Source organism: Curcuma longa, unplaced genomic scaffold (genome assembly GCF_044706935.1).
Source record: "Curcuma longa cultivar G26 ecotype Majalengka, Jawa Barat unplaced genomic scaffold, ITB_CL_G26_1.1 contig_13066, whole genome shotgun sequence".
Classification (NCBI taxonomy): Eukaryota; Viridiplantae; Streptophyta; class Magnoliopsida; order Zingiberales; family Zingiberaceae; genus Curcuma; species Curcuma longa.
Window position 1 is genome coordinate 10,866 of NW_027429335.1, and position 21,002 is coordinate 31,867.

Below are 21,002 nucleotides of genomic sequence, written 5' to 3' on the forward strand. Positions count from 1 at the left end.
AATCAGCATCGCTGAATCATAGATGGTTATGAGGCTGTCATATTTGGTCCTTGGATGTCACATGCGGGGGCCACTTGACCGTGATTAGCAGAACTCGCCGTCTCAGTCACGACAAGGGTTTGCCCCTATGCCAACATGAAGATTCTTTCTGGTAAGCATATAATCCCTCCCGCAGGTATGAAGACTCTCTCTCTCGATTTCCAACTACTTTATACACTTCTCTTTCTTCCTTCCGATATTGACTTGAGCATTGGAGTGGTCAGTCAAGAATCCTCGACACCTTGTTAATCCGTTCACTTAGCTTTTCCTTTAGGTCCCTTCACCGGTGGGAGTGACAACGTGTGAGGTGGCAAATTATTGACTGGTGGCTTGACTGTCCACGACATCCAGCCAAAACATTAAGAATAGCTAAAGAGGAGAGAACTTGCTAAGCACTAAGTTAGTTAACTTTGTTAGGCTTCCGAGAGAGGAAGAGAGGACGAATGCACCCTCCATCCTCCGAAGCTCGATTGGAGACTAAGAGCCTATTCGTATCACTACTCGCGATAAAAATGTTCATTCCATCATTTCCCCTAGAGATCTAGTGATATAATTGGAGTAAGGGATTGGATGAGAATGTAGAGGAATCACTCTTCTCGACCTCCTCTACCTTCTATCATGCTCGATCTTGAATGGATGAAAAAATTCGACAAAATCTCTCATACGAGCAATTGCCTTAGAGTTTGCATCTATCTCTCTATGTACATTTCCACAAGTAATCTATTGTCGATAATCTTTCTCTTAACTCGAAACTCAAGTATCTTCTATGTTATGATATCTATTATAGTAAGAAATTACGAGATTAACATAGAACAAGATACGAGCGGTGTTTTGATAATGTTCAATTTCGGAGGTGTTTTGCAAAAAAGAACATGAGGGGGTAGAATGAAAATCTTCCTGTTCCGTCGTTAAGTTCGGCCCGGCCCGTTGATTCCGATCAAGATTCTCAGTTGTGAGGACTTCGCCGCCGGCGTTGCTCTGCCTCTCCGCTCATGGCGTCGTCGTCCGAGGGAGCCGACGATGGGGTTGGCTCCCTCTTTGAGGGCATGGTCCTCTTCTCCTCCTCCACCGATCTTTCGCTTCCTCAAGTAGACGAGTCGCCGCCGCCGCCGCCATCCGCCGTCGCCACTGTCACTTCCCAGCCACCACCTTCCCCCCAGTCGAAAGCCCTCGATGAAGACCTTTTCTCCGATCTCACCCTGCAGACCCCCTCATCCCCTCCGCCAGTTCTTGATTCTCCTAAGCCGACTCCGATTCCTCCGTCCTTGACTGTCCAGCCGCCTGCCCTTGTCTCTCGCCAGCCCTCCCGAAAGAAAAAACGAGCCGTCCGCATCGGCTATGCACGAGAACCTCCGGCTGCCGCATCTTTGGACGACGCCCATCGTCTCTCCGATCCTCTTTTTAGCAGTTCTTCTAACCCGCCGTCCGTAAATGGAACGGCCTCTGATTCAAGGACGCCAACGGTAGACGAGTCGCCTACTGCTTCTTCGCCCCGTTCTGTTGGTGGAGATGTAGGTGCTGATCCACATCAAGAAACGGCCACACAGGTGGAGGAGGACGATCCGCCTCCTGCATCTCCTGGTCCCGAGCCTTTGGGACAACAAAAAGATGAGGGTAGGTCCTACGAAGTTGATGTCAAAGGAGACAGCAGTCAACCACCCCCAGATGGAGTAGAAGAAGTAGCTTTCTCCGTGGGCGAATCTGCTGCTAAAGGAGACGTCTTTGGCTCGGCAGAGGAAAGACTCCTTCTGGTTAGGGCTCGAATCTCTGAAAAACTTCAATCCATCCGGCAAAAAGCATCTTCGGCTTATGCAGAGAGGAAGGAGTTGGAGAGGAAACGGCGGAAGATAGTTGAGAGCGTGAATACTGCTTCAGCTAGGCATAAGGACCTGGAAAGTGAGCTTGAGATAGCCTGCGAGTCCGAGGACTTTGAGAAGGCGGAGAAGGTCAGCGAAGACATTGCAGCCGTTGAAGTGGAAAGGGACAAGCTCCTGCTCTCATTGAAGGATGCAGAGGCCGATTGCGAGCATGCCGAATATAAAATGCAGGAAGTGCTGGAGGAGCAAATAGTGGCAGAGGAAGAAGGTATTACGCAGCTGGAACAGTTTGCTAAGGTATGATCCTCAGAAGAGAACTCTTTTACAAAAATGTTTTTTTTTTCAGAAGAAATAAACCTAGATTTGTTGATGGAGAAGAATATGCTGCGGTGTCTACCTGAAATTTAAAAAGTATAGAAAGTTGTACATTTGTAACTTGAAAAAAATAATCATTGTACATCTAATTGCTCTAATTCACTGGAGGTCGTTCATTTCTGTTTAGACTTTGTATCTTCTTTGAAGTGATAATCAAGCTACTAATAGGATTGTAAACTCTTTTCCCATATTTGTCTGCAGCATAAGTTATCATCTTTTTCCTTTTGGCCATTCATTATATTCAATAGTTCTTGATGCATATACATAGGTGCACTCTGCAACTCAGCTAGTGTTTTTTTAAAGCATTTCATGGATAAACCGTGGTCATAATGTATCAAGGGTGTTGACATGATTCAATAAAGGTGATTTAATAGCTTTATCAATATTTTAAACTCATAGCAATAGTTTGATGTATCATCTCTTTGACCAGTGATTTAATTTCCCCATCGAGAATGATTCAATCACTATGATCATTTTAAATCATTATTCAAAAATGCAAGGTTGGTACTTGTACCACACTAATGTCCTAGCTGGTTAAGATACTCAAGTTTTCTTGTAATGCTTGGTTCTTCTACTGATCAATAGGTCATGGAACCTCTTGCTTTGGATTAAAGGTTCACCTTGCATGAGCATGTAAATGTTTACTTCATTGTCCCTTTTTGTTTGTATTTGTAACAAAAGCATATATGTCTATTCTATATCTTGTTAAATTACTTGTGTTTTTGTTCACAATAGTACTTTCTCCATTTATAACAAGATCCTAATTAAGCTACTGATCCTCTTGTTAAAAAATTAGCACTACACGATGGCCATTGGCATTCTAATATCAGGAATTCCTTTGAAAATTATAGTGGAATCTTCTGTTTGAATGTTCGGCCATGTTTGGTAGGATGAATGGAATGATATCATTCTCTCTGTGATTCCATTTTCAATGTTTAGTTTGGGTCATCCCAAGAAATGAGCCTTCCCATTTCACATGCCATAGTTTAAGAGGTGGAATGCTTCATTCTAGCCCTGTTAAATATAATATTACTTATCATTTCATATATAAAACAGAGATAAATAAGATGGACAAACTGAACAAGTTAGATGGATCAGGCAAACTAGACTTCTTGCTAAATACGGATATGATGCTTCTATAGATTTTTGTTTGCGCTTCAATGTGCACTTGTGGCAGCATGCATATAATTCCTGGCTGGATAGTTGGATGTCCAATTGGATTCTTCATGAATCATTTCTTTTTGTAAGTTATGATAACAACCATTAGTAATATTCTAATCCTTTCTTTTTGTAAGTTATGATAACAACTATTAGTAATATTCTAATCCTGCCATATGGTTGTCCAATTGGATTCTTCATGAATCATTTCTTTTTATAAGTTATGATAGCATTGATTAGCAATACTCTGATCCTGACTATGGTTGTATTATATTATACATTCGTTTGGATTGAAATAATTGTCATATTTGGTATATAAAAGTATTTTTTTATTCCTTCTGTGTTTCATGGTAGTAGCACCTGGAAGATACTTGGTCTTTGACCTAAGTCTTGATTAGATACTTCACTTAGATTTAGCATTTTGGGAATGTCTGACAAGAACTTGTGGACTACTAAGGAGTCTTTTACTAGGAACTTGAATTTAGTTTGGTTCATTTTAGCTTCTTGGCAGGGATTCATCATTTTGTCAATCGGCTGACATTACTCCAAGGTCTTCTTTTCTAGCTCATCTAGGCTTTTATGTTTCAAAATGTCAATGGTTCTCTTTTATGTGATTTCTATCATCTCTAAAACTAATATATTAATGCGTAGAGGAAAAATGGTATCTAACGTGGCAGTATGATTCTCTTTCACTATCTTCTGAGCTAACTGTTATGGAATCAATTTTATGCAGGTGCTGATGTGGCATTTCTTTCCAGTGCTATCTTCTATTACTCATGCAACTTTGCTTATATTACTTAGAATCATAGATGTGATTTGGTCTTCCTTTCCATAGGTTGCAGCTGATAATGCAGAGTGTATCCTTAAAAATGCAGAGGAAGTGTTTAATAGAGAACAAGAAGAATGGCAATCATCAGCTGAATTGTTGGACATTAAGAAGCTAGAAATGAATGTTGAATCACAATTAATATCAGAAGTGCAAACAGGATTGGAAAATGCAATAGAAGATCTGGTTAAGCATGAAAGGGCTGAAAAAGAAATGCTGACCATAAAAGGTGTTATTTTGGCAAAAGAATTGGATGAACTACTTCAATTAGTCAGATTGAAGGAATCAGAAATTGCAGAAAACAAGTCTCAAATTGAAAATGTTGAGGAGAGAATTTCTAATACAGTTTCCTTGTTCAACGAAACCAAATCTAGTATTGAGACCAAGCTCGAAGATATGCAATTGGCCTCTCGTGAGGTAGAATCTGAAGATGATGCGTTAGTGATAAGACAGAAGGAAATTAATGAAGTTATGTGTTCAGCACAAAAGATGAGGGGAAAGATAATGGAACTTTCTTCCATTTCCTCTGATGAAGCAAAAACTTATCAGGATTCAGTTGTCTTGAAAAAAAAATTGGCATCTTTGATTTTGAAGTCACGGGAGGATAGAGTGAGGTTTTCAAAGACGGAGGAAAAAATTCTGGAAGACATACAGATACTAAGACAACAAATTTCAGCTGCTAGAAGTGCCCTGCAGGTTAGTCACACATGATAGTGATAGGCCCGATCACTATCCTTGAAGAAAAGTAAAATTTCATGGGTTTCATCGTCTTTTTTGACAATTTTCTATGTGCTAACTTCAACAAGCCTAGGCTGGCTGTCACCAGTTTAGCCGGTTAATGCTACCCATATTCACAACCTGATATTTTTAAGGGCATCTCTTCCAAATCCCAGCAATATTCTGTGTGCTCTCAAGACCAAGACTAAAGATGATTCAGAATTAATCTGAATTATTAGTTCTAAATCTTCTAAAAGTTCATCTTTAATTATCTTCAATATGATAATACTGTTCTCTTATTGAATTGCAAATATAAATAGATGGATGACATATGTTTTCCTTGTCACTTTGATTCATTCTACAGGAGCTATCTTTAACAAGGGCAAGCATCCAGCAGGAAGTTTCGGTATTCAAGCAGAGAATAGGCTTCATTGAGAAAAGAGTCCCCGAGCTGGAGGCTGAGAAGAAAGTTGCTGCCACTGCCAGAAATTTTAAGGAAGCAGGGCGGGTTGCGGCTGAGGCTAAGGCATTGCAGAGTGAAAAGGAGGATTTACAAGATAAACTGGATAAGGCCGTCGTGCACCTAGAAAAACTGGAAGAGGATATCAAAGGAAATGTCGACAAAATACAGGATAATGAAGGTTTACTTTCCCTCAAGGAAAAAGAGGCTGCATTGGCTGGCTGTAACAGACTTCAACTAGTTGCTTTGGCTGCCAGGGCTGAAAGATTAGCTGCTCTTCAATTGGGTGATGTTGAAGAAGGCAATATATTACTTAAAGAAGCCGAAGCCGCAGAGTCTAAAGTGATTGAACTTCAAAAAGACTATGGCCTTGACATAGAGGTGGATGAAAACAACCTCTTAATAAAACTCAATGGAATTGAACTGTCTGATTTCTACTCAAGTGGTAGATAAATGGGTTGAGAGTTTGCAACAGTAAATAGAGTCTTATACCCAAGCAAGGTTTTTGAGGCCGTCTACACGTTGTGAGACAGCAACAGTGTGAAGATGCTACCCATGAGAGTTCCAGTGAGATCCTACTCATTAGTACTTATATGATTGATGCTGCTATCCAGTGCAATTCTGCATACTTCTCGGCTTTCACTTGAACAGGCATGATTTCCTTGTTTACACTTTTGTATGTGCAATTCCTCCAGTTGTATCGTCTTAATTTTCATTTCAATTGTAATAAGCAACAAGTTTAGAGTAAACAGGTTGAGGATTTGTTACGATTCTTTGCCATTTGACTAGTATATAAATTTGGGGATAGCGTCCTATTTTTCATTTAAAGTCAAATGAATGTTTCATTTGTAATTAAAGTCAAATGGACGTCCCATGTAACATGAATTGAATTATTTTTATCCTTTCTCTTTTGTAGTAGTTTTCTGTTAGCTTCTATACGTTGTAGAAGTTAACAAGTAACTGTTACATATTCGATTATGATTAGATTATGTTTATTTGAAATGAAATAAGTGTTATGAGATTTTATCGTTTGTTTTACTTATTAAAATATTATTTTAAAATTAAAATGATGTAAAGTTGTTATTGTAGAAGCTATCAATTAGTTTTTACATAGAATCACGATCGTACGAACTATGATCTCAACATTTTACATGAGAAGAACAAATATAGAATCACTTGAGAAACTCCTTAGAGGAAAGGATAAAAGGAATAATGAACTCTCCAATGGGTCAGGGCAAGATTCAACCTCTCTAGATCATATATCAATTTATATTCCTTTAAACCTTGCACCATTTTAGGTCAACCTTAAAACCATACACCTCGACCTTCATCACCAACGACTAAACCTAGATCATTCTCAACATATATTTCTCTATCTATGGCTAATGTTGTGATTCTATAGTCGACAATATTAGAAAGACTTGCACAACTTAACCTATCTTAATTAACAATTAAAACATAATTAACAGAAACAAAATTTAAAAATAATATGACACAAAAACTAATATAAATAATTCATTTCAAAACTATCAATCACTCGCATTTAATTTTTATTAATATATGAGTTATAATATTTAAATAGTATTACAATCAATGTGAGTGAGTGTTATAATACCTACATAAGTTAATATTCAATTTTTAAAACATGGTTAATAAGTAAAATTTAAAAAAATAAAAAATAAATATATTTAATATAAAATAAAAATAAAGATATGAATGAATATATAAAAATGCTCAAAAAAATTATTTCAATATATTATAACTATGTAGAAGAAATCAAAATCGATTTTTTTTGACAAATCCAACCGATCAAACTTTACAATTGATGATGTCATCAACATTGACAATTGATTAATTTGATCAATTGATGATGTCATCAACATTGACAATTGATTAATTTGATCAATTACTAAATTATTCAATCAATTGATGATGTCATCAACATTGACAAGCAACTAATATTGATTAATTGAATCATAATTCAATTGGCATAGCTAGTTATTATCCAATTCAAATATATATTAATAGATGATTTCAATTTAATCAATTTAATTGATTTATAAATTTTAAAATCAAAATTAAATCGAATAAATAAAAAAATTAATTTTTTAAAAAAAAATAAATTTATGAATTAATGGATAGAACTTCCAAATTAGATTGATTCTATCATTTAATCAATAAGGATTAGGACTCCATATGTAGGGATGAATAAAAATTTGAATAAATCGATCGAATCGATCGAATTTAAAATTTTAATTCAGTTATTTCAGAATTTTAATTATTTTTTCTAAAAAAATTAGTTAATTCTAATCGATTTCAATTTTAAAATTTCTTATTCGATTAAATCGAATAAATCAAATTAATTAAAATAAAAAAATAAATTTTAAATTTTTAAATAAATTTATGAATCCCTAACTAATTATAAAATTTTATAATATTTAAAATTTTTGATTATTTTAATTAATTTGATCAAAAATTAAATTAACTGATATTTCATCAATTTGATTTATTAAATTTTTATTTAAAAATTTAATTGATTCAATTAATTTAAAAAAATCAATACAATATAATTTTAATTAATTTAATTTAATTTTAATCAAATACTCAATTCCATCTATTCCACCTTATCCATTGTAACAATTACTTTATCACGGTTACATTGATATCAAAATAAAAATGAATTTAATATAAAAAATACAATAAAAGATCCTTTTTAATATTTTTTAAATAAATAAATATATATAGATTCACACTTTTAAATTTTTAGTGTATATAAATACATTTAAATAGTGAATAAAGTGATAAGTCAGTGGATGTACATGTTTGACCCGATTAAATGGTGATAAGCAACAACGAGAGAAAAGCTGATCCCAAATTACCGGATCTGAAACGGAGACCTCCACGTGTCCTTCCCTGTTACCTTATAAATCAACGTGTTGCGAAGCTACGAGCTCACCGACTGTCCTCAACGGCCTCCCTCCTTCGTCTTCTTCTCCGATCTCCGTCGCCTTCAATTCGTCGAGCATTCGCGGCCGGCCGGCGTGTTGTTGTGTGCTTCGCGGTGGAGAACTCGCCGGAGACAGAAATCGCCCGCGTCAGCTGACGTAAATGCCTATAGCCTCACCGCCGCTGCCGTCGGGATCGCTGCCACCGCCGCCTCCTGCCGTTTCTGCCATCGTTGCGCGGCTGGATCCCAAGGACCACCCTGCCGTCTCCTTCCTGACCTCCCTCTGCTCCCCTTCGCCGGAGTTCGCCGACCAGACTTTCTTCAGGGGCAGCGACACCACCACCTGAGAAAGCATATTCTCACAGGCGATCGATCGATGCCGTCGGCTGTGGATTCAACCAGTTCCCCTTCTCCAAAAATGATGAAAGAAGAACACAAGATGAGCTCTGGAATTACTGAAGATGGCTCGGTGGACAGAAAGGGATGGCCTGCTGTTAAAGCGACGACCGGCGGCTGGAAATCAGCCACCCTCTTGCTAGGTAATCAGCAAAACACACAAATTGAAGGTGTGCCTCAATTTTCTGCTTAATTCAGATGTTTTGTTGGTCGTTTGGCAGTGAATTTCGGTCTGGTAACGCTTGCGTTCTTCGGAGTGGGCGTGAATCTCGTGCTGTTCTTGACGCGAGTGATGCAGCAAGACAATGCTGAGGCGGCGAATAGCGTGAGCAAATGGACCGGCACCGTCTACATCTTCTCCCTCATCGGAGCTTTCATGAGCGATTCGTACTGGGGCAGATACCTGACCTGCGCAGTCTTCCAGGCGATCTACGTGCTGGTACGTTCGCCGGAATATTCGCTTCCGTTGCACGTATAAGAAGAAGATTCATGATGATCCTCTGTCTTGGTGTTCGATCGACAGGGTTTGATGATCTTGTCGTTGGCGTCGTGGCTGTTGCTGCTCAAGCCGTCGGGCTGTGGAGATGGCGAGCTTTCGTGCCGACCTCCATCCGTTCTCGGAACTTCACTCTTCTACATATCGATCTACTTGATCGCCTTCGGGAACGGAGGCTACCAGCCCTCCATCGCCACCTTCGGCTCCGACCAATTCGACGAGACCGACCCCCTCGAGAGGCATTCCAAGGTGGCGTTCTTCAGCTACTTCTACCTGGCTCTCAACGTCGGCTCCCTCTTCTCCAACAGCGTCTTGGTGTACTACGAAGACACCGGCGGCTGGCTGATCGGCTTCTGGACATCAGCTGGTTCGGCGATCGCCGCCCTGCTCATCTTCTTGCTGGGGACTCCGAGGTACCGCCATTTCAAACCGTCTGGGAATCCGTTGACAAGGATCGCTCAGGTGTTCGTCGCGGCCGTCCGCAAATGGGAAGTCGAAGTCCCCGGAAACTCCAGCATGCTCCATGAAGTCGAGGGAAGGGACTCTGCCATCGCCGGAAGCAGGAAGATCCTCCACAGTGACGATTTCAAGTTACTGGACAAGGCGGCCGTCGTGGTGGCTGAAGATCATGGGAGGAACGATCCATGGAAGCTGTGCACGGTGACGCAGGTGGAGGAGGTGAAGTGTGTGCTGAAGATGCTCCCCATTTGGCTGAGCACCATCATTTACTCTGTGGTCTTCACGCAAATGGCTTCGATTTTTGTGGAGCAAGGCGCGTCCATGAACACCGAGATCGCCGGGTTCCGCGTCCCGGCGGCGAGCATGTCGGTGTTCGATCTGCTAAGCGTGATCTTCTTCATCTTCGTGTACCGGCAGGTGCTGATCCCGGTGGTGGCGCGGGTGTCGCGCAACCCGAAGGGGATAAGCGAGCTGCAGCGGATGGGGGTGGGGCTGGTGATCGGAATGCTGGCCATGGTGGCGGCGGGGCTGGTGGAGGTGGAGAGGCTCAAGTGGGTGAAGGTGGAGCACGAGCCGAGCGAGCTGACGGTGCTGTGGCAGATCCCGCAGTACGCGTTGATCGGGGCGTCGGAGGTGTTCATGTACGTCGGCCAGCTGGAGTTCTTCAACGGCCAGGCGCCGGACGGGATCAAGAGCTTCGGGAGCTCCCTCTGCATGGCCTCCATCTCGCTGGGGAACTACGTCAGCATCATGGTGGTGAACATCGTCATGAGCGTGACGGCCAAGGGGGACAGCCCCGGCTGGATACCGGTGAACTTGAACTCCGGCCATCTCGATAGATTCTACTTCCTCCTCGCCGGCCTCACTTTCATTGACTTCATAGTTTACTTGGCGTGTGCCAAGTGGTACAAGAACATCAAGCTCGAACGTGACGAAGAAGTTCCAGTTTAGGCCATCAAATCTAGCTAAATTAATCCACAATCGTATCTATCTATCAATCTATCTCCTAAATAAATCAGTAGATTTCATGTGTTGTATGTTCAGTTTCAATAAATATATAATTTAGATCGATAAGCTCAGCTGGTTAAACTCCAGTTACAGTCTAATTCAATGTTAGCCGCGTGCTTGAAATGAATCAAATCGTTCAAATAGTTAGTTGGTTTGGTTTCTTTTTGATAAGTTTGAGTTTAGTTCAAGTTGGAGTTGAGTTTGGTTAAATTGTGTTATCAAGATTTCAATTTAAACTTATTTGATTTGATTGTTTAAAATTTTTATATTTTTAAACTTGTTTGATTGGATGTTGAACTTGATTATGTAAGTTTGTTTATTTATTTTAAAAGTTTTATTTATTATATTGATAAGGATTTTATTGAAGAATATGATTTATACATTTTATTTGTGAATATTATTCATTATTTATAAATTATTCACGATCTCTATTCATGAATATTAACAAATTGCTTCTACCCTCTTCTCTTTCATTATGACAAGTCTTTGTGAAATAAATCCGATAGGAAGAAAAAAGAAGACGTTAAGAGACCCTCTCGTTTAACCCTAGACACTCTAAGATCTTTTTTCAAACTTACTTTCATTTCGAATCAAGAGATAGATAAATAGACACATTCCATTGCACTGATCAGAGCAGCGCTTGTAGCGACTAAAGGAAGTGAAAGACCAAACAAGAAGTAAATTATTTATACCAAACATTTTTCTTATGGCTAGATCCAAAATTACTTTACTTCAAAATAAGTGTGACTTGTTAAAACTTTGATTTACAAGGGGTATAGACCAATTCTGGTAGTTTCGATCGTTGAATTTATTTGTTTCGGTATCTAGCACAGCCGACTGCCACGCCCCAGAATATGAGGAATAGAACCGCGGAAGTATGATGCGGTTGTTATAATTGATCCTATTAATAATACATAGAATAGTTCTTCATCTCTATCAAGATGAGTCTATTTTCAGATAATTATTCTAGTATCTGAAACATGAAATCCATGTAATATAGAATAGATCAAGAAAAGAAATACGAAAACTATGATTCATAATTAATATTCAAATCATATTCAAGTTTATTTATTTAATTTAATAAATTACTCAAACTTTTTCATTTAATTAATTTTTTTTATGTATTAAACGAATATAAATAAATTATTATCAAGTCAATTAAACTGATTTAACTCAATTAAAAGTTCATATATAAAACATTTTATATATAAAAAACTCTTTATAAATTTAGTTAAAACTATTTAAATTTAATTAAAATTATTTACAAATACTACTATATTATAGCAGTTATTATTTATAATTATTACAGCAATATTAGAAATAAAAGTATTTTCATGTCCTTCTAACAATTCAGTTAATTTGGAACGTAATTTTAATTTGTGCCCCTTAAATTTTAAACATAACAAGCTTTGTCCTTGAACATTAATAAAAAATCAAACTCATTATTGAATCGAACATTTAATTTATTCATAAAAGTCCGATTCATTTACAATATTACTACACTACTTCTTCAGCATAGAATCTATCACCCAACAGTCTCATACAATCATTTCCCACGACCATCTATAAGAAGGTAAATTGAAAAATTATAGTTGATCACAACAGAGGAGGACCGAAATTCAACCCTTTCCACTTTAGTAATTTTACTCCGTCGTAACCAACTCAACTATGTCCCGAGACTACAATATTACTACACAACATACTTTAATCTTATTGCTTTAATATTAGCTCAAAAGAAAATTTAAAAGGGAAAAGTTGAAACCTCTGGTTTGGTTTGACTTTGAATCTTATTGACTTGACAATTTCTTCCTTCAAGGGAAAGGTTGACTAACCTCTGGTTTAGTTTGACTTTGACCTTCTTCAGATTGACTTGACAATTTCTTCCTTCATGGCCAAAGAGAGAGCACCCAGGTGACCTCCAGCCTCCACCCTCACGCCAGGCATGGCCACTGCCCTGCTTCCCACGAAGCCACCCTCCTCGACCCTCACCTTCCCGTACCTCACTTTCCCGTCTTCCCCTTCGTAGATGTGCCCGAACAGCACTGCATCTCTCCCGACGGCGCCGCCTCGCTCAATCTCCACCAGCTCAGGGTTCAGCGCCGCCCCCATGCCGGCCACGTACACCCCGTGTTCGACCTCGACGCGTGCGCCCAGCAGCCTCATCCACAACCCAAAGAATACAGATCCGGCGATCATCTCGAGAAAGTAGTCGCCTGCAACAGTCCTCAGAGCCTGCCACACAGTGTCCATGAACACCACCCAGCTCCATACGTGAGCTGCTTCGCCGTCCTCTCGCTTGCCGACCAGAACCGACTTGGCTGCAGCACATACGATCGCAGCAGCGACGCCGGATGCAGCCCAGAAAAGTGGTAGCAGCCAGTGCAGAGGGAGGTCCATGGCTGACTTGACGGCGAACGTCCAGCGGAGCAGCACGAAGATCACTACTCCGATGACGAAATAAGGCAAGAACGTCTGCAGCAATGGCTGGCAAAGGGATGCCCACAGCGTTTGATACCATGTCCTTGCTAATGTCACTTTCCGATCAGGAGCAGCCTTCTTCAGCTCCGCTGCGTTCATCATCGGACAGCCGGAAAGGTCCACTTTTGTATCAGACTGCTCGAGGAAATTCCGCCAGGCCATCGGGAGCGGAGCGCCATTGCGCAGACGTTGGCAGATCTCGTACACCAACGAGCGGCCATGGTCGATGGACGCGCTCTGCGAGCACGAGCTTGCTCGGATGACATCGACCTCGTCGCAACGCAGAAACGGATTGAATTCTAGCCTTTCAGATTCTTCCGCAGAGAGATTCTCATCGATTGTGATCTCGCCGATGTCGACGTGCGGGTATTCCGACTCATCCCATGGCCTGGTGCAGTCGAGAGCCTCTTCGCGCGCTGCTTCGTCGGAGGGAATTGGCCGGACTTGCAGCTGAAACATGTAACGGACATGAGCCGGGGAGCTCACTCGTCGCCGGAAATCATCAGCCAGGAAGAGCAAGGGACGGGTGTCGTCCTCTTCCCTCGGGATCGCACCTGTCTCCGGGGGAAGAATGCCTTTTGGAGCCACCTGACCGGAGTCCTCACCGATCTCGGAATCAACCGGGCGCAGTTTGAACTTGGCATACATCTCTCGGCCATCATCAAAGCGAAGCAATCGAGTGATGTTTGAGTAGTAGTGCAGCTCTGTGTAAGAGTTTGTGTTCCTCAAAGAACCCCAGACGGCTTCCCGGATGTGAGGAGATCGTTTGACTTGCTGCTCCCTCGCCGGAAGGCCGCAGACCAGCCATGTGGCGAAGTCTTCGATTGTGCGAGCGTAGAACGCTTTGCCTGTTTTCAGAGTCAGGTCGAGAAGAGGCATGTCACAGCTTTCTTCAGAGAAGACTCGTAGAGTCGCACCCCGTGCATCGATTCTCGCATCGTCGTCGGCGCTAAGACTGTTGCTATGTCGGATCACCACCGAGAAGCATTTGCCGGGGCTGAAGATTTTGTGAGCTGGAAAAGCTGAGAGATCTCGGTGCAATTTCAGAACACCTTTTCCGGCGACGCCAATTCGATGGAAGTACCTCGAATTGACCTTCATCGTCGTAATGGCTAAGTTTCCGGCGAGTCTTCCGACGATCTTCTTGTACTTCGCATCCATCTCATCAATTCTCTCATCTGTAAGATGCATGGTGTTTTTGACCATGGTGGGCGTCTGAGAGCCCATGTAGATGCCCCCTCTGTGGAGGACAGAATCCACAGGTGCGATCGAAAGAGCACCAAGAACAACATCTTCTTGGATGTTTGATCCTGAGAGGACTAAGCTCTGACTGCCAACCACTGAGTTTTTCTCAATCTGAATTGCCCCAGAAACAAATCCATGAACAGAATAGAACCCACTTACGATGCGGCTGAAATCGCCAAGATGAACACCATCACCAATTGAGATCATAGCAGGGTTACTGACAGGGTTGATCGCCCTGATAGAACAATGGCGGCCGACTTTAGCTCCCAAAAGGCGTAGATACACACAAAATGCTTCTGTTCCTGACAAGAGTTTGGCAAACCTGATGTGGCTAGCAGTGTTGATTTGATCAAGAAACCAGATCTTCATGTGGGAATTTGAATTGAGGCAACGGTTTAAACTGCCGGTGAGGAGGCTAAGGACCAGGCCATGAATGAAGTAAGCAGTAGCCATGAAGAAAGCACAAGTAATTGGACTGGATGGGAGCTCAGTTGTCATGGAAGCAAATGCTGTGATTGTAGCAGGCAACCAATGGAAGGCGCCGGCAAGGCAAGCGAACATGAAGCTGTGCCGCGAAAAGGAGGCTTTGAAGAAGTATACGTAAGACGAATAAACGATGGCACCAGATAGAGATCCCAAGCAACCTACAGCATAGATTCCCAGAAAGTGATAGACTGGTATCAAGTTTTCTGATATGCCTTCATATAAGTTTATCTGCACAAAAAAGAGGGAGAAGATCATTTGTTATCTATCAGTGCAACTGCTCGAAATAATAGCTCTAATAGAACTTGAGCTTGCACAAATTAGAGGAGAAAAGCTTACTAGACCTTTTCAATCTTAGAAGATTTCACTGGCTTAGTTATGTGATTTGCATCCCCAACTCTCTGTAGAGGTTGAATTTCCTCGCCTACTCCGACTATGCTTCCTTTCTGGATCACGGCGTAAGGACCAATGGTGGAATTCCTGCCAATTTTGATAGGGCAGAAGCTCAATGCACCATTCCTCACCTCATGGCTTTGAATCAGAACACCTTCTGCTATCATGGCTTCTTCTCCAATCGAAACAAGAGAGGGATCTGTAATCTCAACGGTATCGAGTATAACAGATGACCCGACCCGAGCTCCTTGCATCTTGTACCAGTAGTTCAAGAACACTGTGCCCTTGAGGAAGACAGCCAAGAATTTTGCAGCTACTTCCTGAGCTTTGCTTAGTGCCCACCATTTAACAAAATCGATGGACCATAAAGAGACTTGTGGAGTGAGGACATAGTTAAGTTGGAGGAATGAGTTTCCGAAGATGGAGAGGAAAAGGCAAGTGAGAAAGATGTAAGAAATCCAGGCCAGAGGTGCAAGAGCAAGTGAAAGGAAAGTCGAAATGAGTAACAAATTCTCGGCCACATTAATGGAAACCAAACTGAAGAAAATTGAGCTGGAGATGTAAGCAGGAAAGATTAGGATAGAAGACACATACAAAATGGCCAAAGCTTGTAGGAAGCAAACAGCCAGCTTCTGAATTGATGATGCATTGGTATGGAGATCAACCGAATCTTCGACATCGTCCAGAAGGTGGGAGGTTGATTTCATTGTCCTGGGCTGGGACTTAATGAGAAGGTTCTGGGAAAAGCTTGCTAAATCTGAAATGCAAGTTGCAGTAAAAATGTCTACAGCTCCAACAGGAACACCAAGGTAATCAGAAAGTTTTTGGGCTGCTCTAACGACCCCAATTGAATCGATACCATAGGAAACCAGACTATCAGTAGCAGATATCTTCTCAATAGCTATGCCAGTTTGTTCAGCTACGAGTTGTCTGAGGAAATTAATGATCTCTTCAACATCCTTTCCAGCATTACAAGGTTGAGAATCAGGAGAAAGAGATTTGCTGAGCAGCGGGATCGAACTTCTCCTCTCCACAGAGCTGCCAGTGGTAAAAGATCGAAAAAGAGACTTCTTGGAAGAAGCAGACATTGTTGCAAGATTTAATGTGTCATCTGCAAATTTCCTGAGACACTCAAACCTCCGAATCTTGCCAGAAGTTGTCTTTGATATGGTTCTCGGTTTGATTAGCTTGATAGAAGCCACAGAGACACCATGTTCTTCTGCAACTCGTAATTTGATTTGTTCAACAATCTCTTCGTTGATCGATTTTCCATCCTTAACCTCGGCAATAACAACTAGTCCAACTTGATCAGAAGTCTCCGAAACTGGAATCCCTTTCGTTTTCAGGATTTCCTCTGCAACACCAATGACAGCACAGCAACCTGGGCGTAGAGAATCTGATGAACCCTCTACTGTCTTCTCTACATCAGCTGAGTATATGTTTCTTCCAGCAACAATTATCAAGTCCTTTATTCGGCCAGTGATGAAAAGTTTCCCCTCGATGATTCTTCCCAAGTCTCCTGTTCTTGTGTATCTCTTGCCTCTGTGATTCTCAAGTTCATTGAAGAATGTTTTTCGACTCAGATCCTCATTGCCCCAGTAACCAACTCCAGCACTAGGACTGCTAATCCATATCTCACCTTCTTTTCCATGTTCTTCATGCTCTCGAAGAGTTTCAGGGTCTACAATTCTGATATCGACATCTGAATCATTTGGACAACTGTAACCACAGCAGACTCTACCCTCCCAATCTATCAGGATCGGCTTGCCTTCTCCGAAAGCACAGCTCACAAACACACAATTCTCAGCAAGACCATAGCCAGGAGCCATTACCTCTTGAGACAGGCCAAATGACTGAGAAATTTCAATGAATCTTTTCAGTGTTTTCTTCCTTACTGGTTCAGCAGAAATCATAAGAAAGATCAAAGATGACAGATCATAGGTATGGTTCTTCGCCTTATCTGCTTCTAGCCTTCTAATTACCAATTCAAATGCAAAATTGGGAGCTGCACTGTGAGTTGCCTGATAGTCACTCATGGTTCGAAGCCACAAGAGAGGATTCCTGATGAATGTCATCGGTGAGAAGAGTATCGCAGTTCCACCACTGACCAGAGCAGTAAAAAGACCACCTATAAGCCCCATGTCATGGTACTGAGGAAGCCAGCTAACCAAAACAGTTTGAGAAGAGCTCTTGTATCGTCTTTGCATCGTCTTCACATTATGAATCAGTCCTCCATGAGTTATCATCACCCCTTTTGGATCTCCAGTCGAGCCTGATGTGAATTGCAAAAAACATATCTCTTCTGGGAACTCAGAGTTTTCAGATTCCAAGTCTTTCAGCTGGGAATCTCTAGACTGACGTCGATATTTTTTAATCCATGAATCTGTATGCACCCATGGGAGCTCAGGCCAAGTAGCTGAAGAATTTTCACTACTTTTTGTCCAGGAAATTACATTCTTCATGAATCCTCCTGTTCGAACAGCTGCATGGTATGATGAAGTAGACAGAATCGCCGCAGCATTGCATGACTTGGAAACGTTTTGGATCTTGAGAAGTGCTTGCCCACCTTGCTGAAGTGGATCAGGAGGCAGAACTGGAACTGGTATGATTTTAGCTTTGAGACACCCAAAGAAAGCATCGATGAACTCCAGACCAGGGAGGTAGATTAGTAGAACTCGATCACCTGACTTGAAACTGGGCTTGTCACTTAATAGTTTTTGAGCAATATGTGATGCATTGGCTTCGAGTTCACCGAAAGTTCGTTGATTCACAATCTTTCCTTCCTCATTAATCCATGTGTACAGAGTTTTACTAGCAGTGATTGGATGAGTTCCCCAGAACTTCAAGTAACCATTAAGAGATGGTAGATCTGGATAAACTAACTCAGGGGTTTCACCAATTACTCTTCGAAAATACGACTCGCTGCTAGAAACTAGAGGAAATAATCTCTGCAAGAAAACAGCTTCGCTGACTAAGAAGACAATTTGATATAGAAACATCAAAAGTTGAAAGAATGAACACTATGAAAGATTCTTCAAAGCATTGCTTGACAAAGCATTACCTTAACATATGGAATGAGTGGTGTCTCACTATCATTAGCAAAGTATTTGCAGACTAAAGCCATGGCATACGATGAGTTTCGTTCGGTTAGTTCAAAAGCCATCAGCCCTCCCACATAATATGTATTTTGAAAGCCTTGAAGCTGAGATTCCAGTTTCTCAAAGAAACCTTCTTTCATGTCTAGAAAGAACAGAAATTGAAGGTGATAAAAGAGAAAATCAGCTTGAAGAATCAACACGAGGAAACAAAAATTATGAAAGAGGGATCTGACCTTCACTACTAACATGAGGAAAGTACTTGAACCGCCTTTGCAAAACCACTTCCTGAACCACTCCTCCCATTGTGTTCACAACATCAGTCAGAAGCTTTATCACAGTAGGACCCTGGACATCACTGGAATTTCCATATGACCAAAACAGGAATATATTTGTATCACTGAAAAACTTCTGCATTGCCACAGGATGTCCAATTGTTGCAGGATCATCCATGAATTCGCCGAAGTAGTAAAATCCAACAGGCATGTGGTCAAATCCTTTAATCTTGAGAACAGTGGTATAGTAATCTATTGTCTGCACCTTACAGAACAACTGCTGCTCAAGATCATTCAAATCTACCACCTCACTTTCTTCAGCTACGTAGTAGAGAGATATTAATCAAATAAATGATGTTGCACAAAGAAAAACAAGTTCTTGCAGGAAAAAATGAAGTGTTCCGGAGCTTTGCTTACTGGCTAGTGCTGAAGACCTGTAAGTCCTTCCATTCTTGAAGGCTAGAGCACCTGAAATGATAATTTTGTCGAATTTCATGACTTTTTCCTCATTATTGGCATTCTTCACAGTTAAGCTGACACCCAAAGTATGCCTCCTGATATTTACAATTTCGTTATTGCATAGGACTTCGAAAGGTAGAGACTGGCTGAGTTTCTGCCACATGCTCGAGTATCCACCTTTAAAACGTCGAATCTTTCCAGCCATGGAAGTTCTAGTGAATTCGTGAATGTAAGCATAAGGCATGTCTTGCACAAAACCATATCCTGATGCAGTATAACCATATGCCACTGATTTTGGCAAAGAACTAAGGCCATGTGACTTGAGAAAATCAAGAGTTGGATCAGATGCAAAGTTGCTTAATGCACGAATGCCGGTATGACCAGAACTGTTTGCTTCATCCTGTCAGAAAAGTGTTAATCACAAAATGTCTATTTATCAAAATATAGGATCAAAATGGAAGGAAGCTGACAAACTTGTAATCGCAATGTCAACGATATAAGGGAAACATAATCGTCAGCCACTTTCATGTCTTCAAACTTCCCTGTGCGGCTATCAATGAGTGCAAGCTTGTGTGAGTCCATTTCTTCAAATTCTGCACCTACTTCTTTTGCCAAGTGAGAAATAACAGGGGCACTGTTTGCAGCAATAACTTGACCACCCAAATCATAGATCCTTCCTGAATAACCGAATGCTCAATATTTAGCTACAAATCCATCAAATAACATAATGGAAAACCAAATACATAACAACAGCTTTATTTAGTTAGCCCACCTTCAATATCAATTGATTCACACATTCCAGCCACTGTTTGATACTTCTCAAATACTGTCACATTACTATATCCAAGTTTGGCTAGGGCATATGCAGCTGATAATCCACTTGGGCCAGCTCCGACAATGGCAATTCTTGTTTGCAATGAAAAACAAGGATGCAACTTGTCCAACTGTTCTTCAATGCTTTTCCTTGTATCCATCTTCTTAAGTTCAGTAACAGAACCTGCTTCAGAATAATGAATAGTAATGTTATGCAGTATGTAATGACACAGAAAGGTGATCCTTTCTTGTATGCATTAACTTTCACACTTCAATAATTTAGTAAATTGCAAAAGACAGGAGAAAGATCAACCTCAAACTTCAAAGTTTTTTGGAAGTATTTAGTGGTGATTCTCAAATCTCAAGGGAAACATCATTATCTAAAGAGCATTTGAGTGAAAGATTATAGTTCCTGAATCTCACTTATAGATACACCATATTTCAAAAATACGGTCGGTGCGACAATCTCATGAGAGTTTGGACAAGGTGTAGCTCGTGGTAGGCTTCATAAAGGGTGAGAACTTATCGGAACACACACCGAAGTGGAAATATTCCTTGTGTGGAACTTATGATCAAAGATAAAATTCCTCTAGAAGTATCACAGTTAGATAACTCTTAAGCAAAGAACTTACAAACTCCAATAATACAAGACAGCAGATACATAAGAGGAGAAATCCACAGTAAGAAAAACAGGACAATAATAATGTTGTAAAAAGGTTTTTGATACGAGACATTATCAAAGACATAACCACACAGCTGAAAAACCATAAAGAGGGTTCTGACATTGTTCATATATTCATATGAATCATCACATGAGTCCCAAACTTTTAATAAAACAACAAAAGGTTTTTGGATTCACAGAGAGTTCCTGTTTGCCTCCAACTAACCAAGACGGTTTTAAGAGGGTTCACCTCAAGGCATTTGCTTAAGAATAGCAACAGCATTCCAAAGGAGACATCTTTCGTAACCAAAAACACCATATATGCCTCGGAATGGTTGTTAATAATCATGAAACTATAAATATGACAGAGATTAAACAGTTGGTAAAGCCATCGTCAAATAA

General features: G+C 40.8%; 3 protein-coding genes across 3 annotated transcripts; 2 read left to right on the plus strand and 1 right to left on the minus strand.

Moving 5' to 3' along the window:
• Window positions 1-1,031: 1,031 nt before the first annotated feature.
• Window positions 1,032-6,159, plus strand: LOC141815961 (uncharacterized). The gene is made up of 3 exons (XM_074703821.1): window positions 1,032-2,153; window positions 4,225-4,911; window positions 5,297-6,159. The coding sequence occupies exons 1-3, from the start codon at window positions 1,032-1,034 to the stop codon at window positions 5,843-5,845; spliced, it is 2,358 nt and encodes a 785-aa protein (XP_074559922.1). The 3' UTR covers window positions 5,846-6,159.
• A 2,556-nt stretch (window positions 6,160-8,715) lies between these two features.
• LOC141815959 (protein NRT1/ PTR FAMILY 7.2-like) lies at window positions 8,716-10,641 on the plus strand. The gene is made up of 3 exons (XM_074703817.1): window positions 8,716-8,878; window positions 8,957-9,174; window positions 9,259-10,641. The coding sequence occupies exons 1-3, from the start codon at window positions 8,716-8,718 to the stop codon at window positions 10,639-10,641; spliced, it is 1,764 nt and encodes a 587-aa protein (XP_074559918.1).
• A 1,822-nt stretch (window positions 10,642-12,463) lies between these two features.
• Window positions 12,464-20,100, minus strand: LOC141815958 (uncharacterized). Its single transcript, XM_074703816.1, has 7 exons — window positions 19,899-20,100; window positions 19,601-19,803; window positions 19,085-19,526; window positions 18,629-18,988; window positions 18,359-18,537; window positions 15,249-18,245; window positions 12,464-15,135 (listed from the first exon to the last, which is right to left on the minus strand). The coding sequence occupies exons 1-7, from the start codon at window positions 20,098-20,100 to the stop codon at window positions 12,559-12,561; spliced, it is 6,960 nt and encodes a 2,319-aa protein (XP_074559917.1). The 3' UTR covers window positions 12,464-12,558.
• Between the last annotated feature and the right edge of the window lie 902 nt (window positions 20,101-21,002).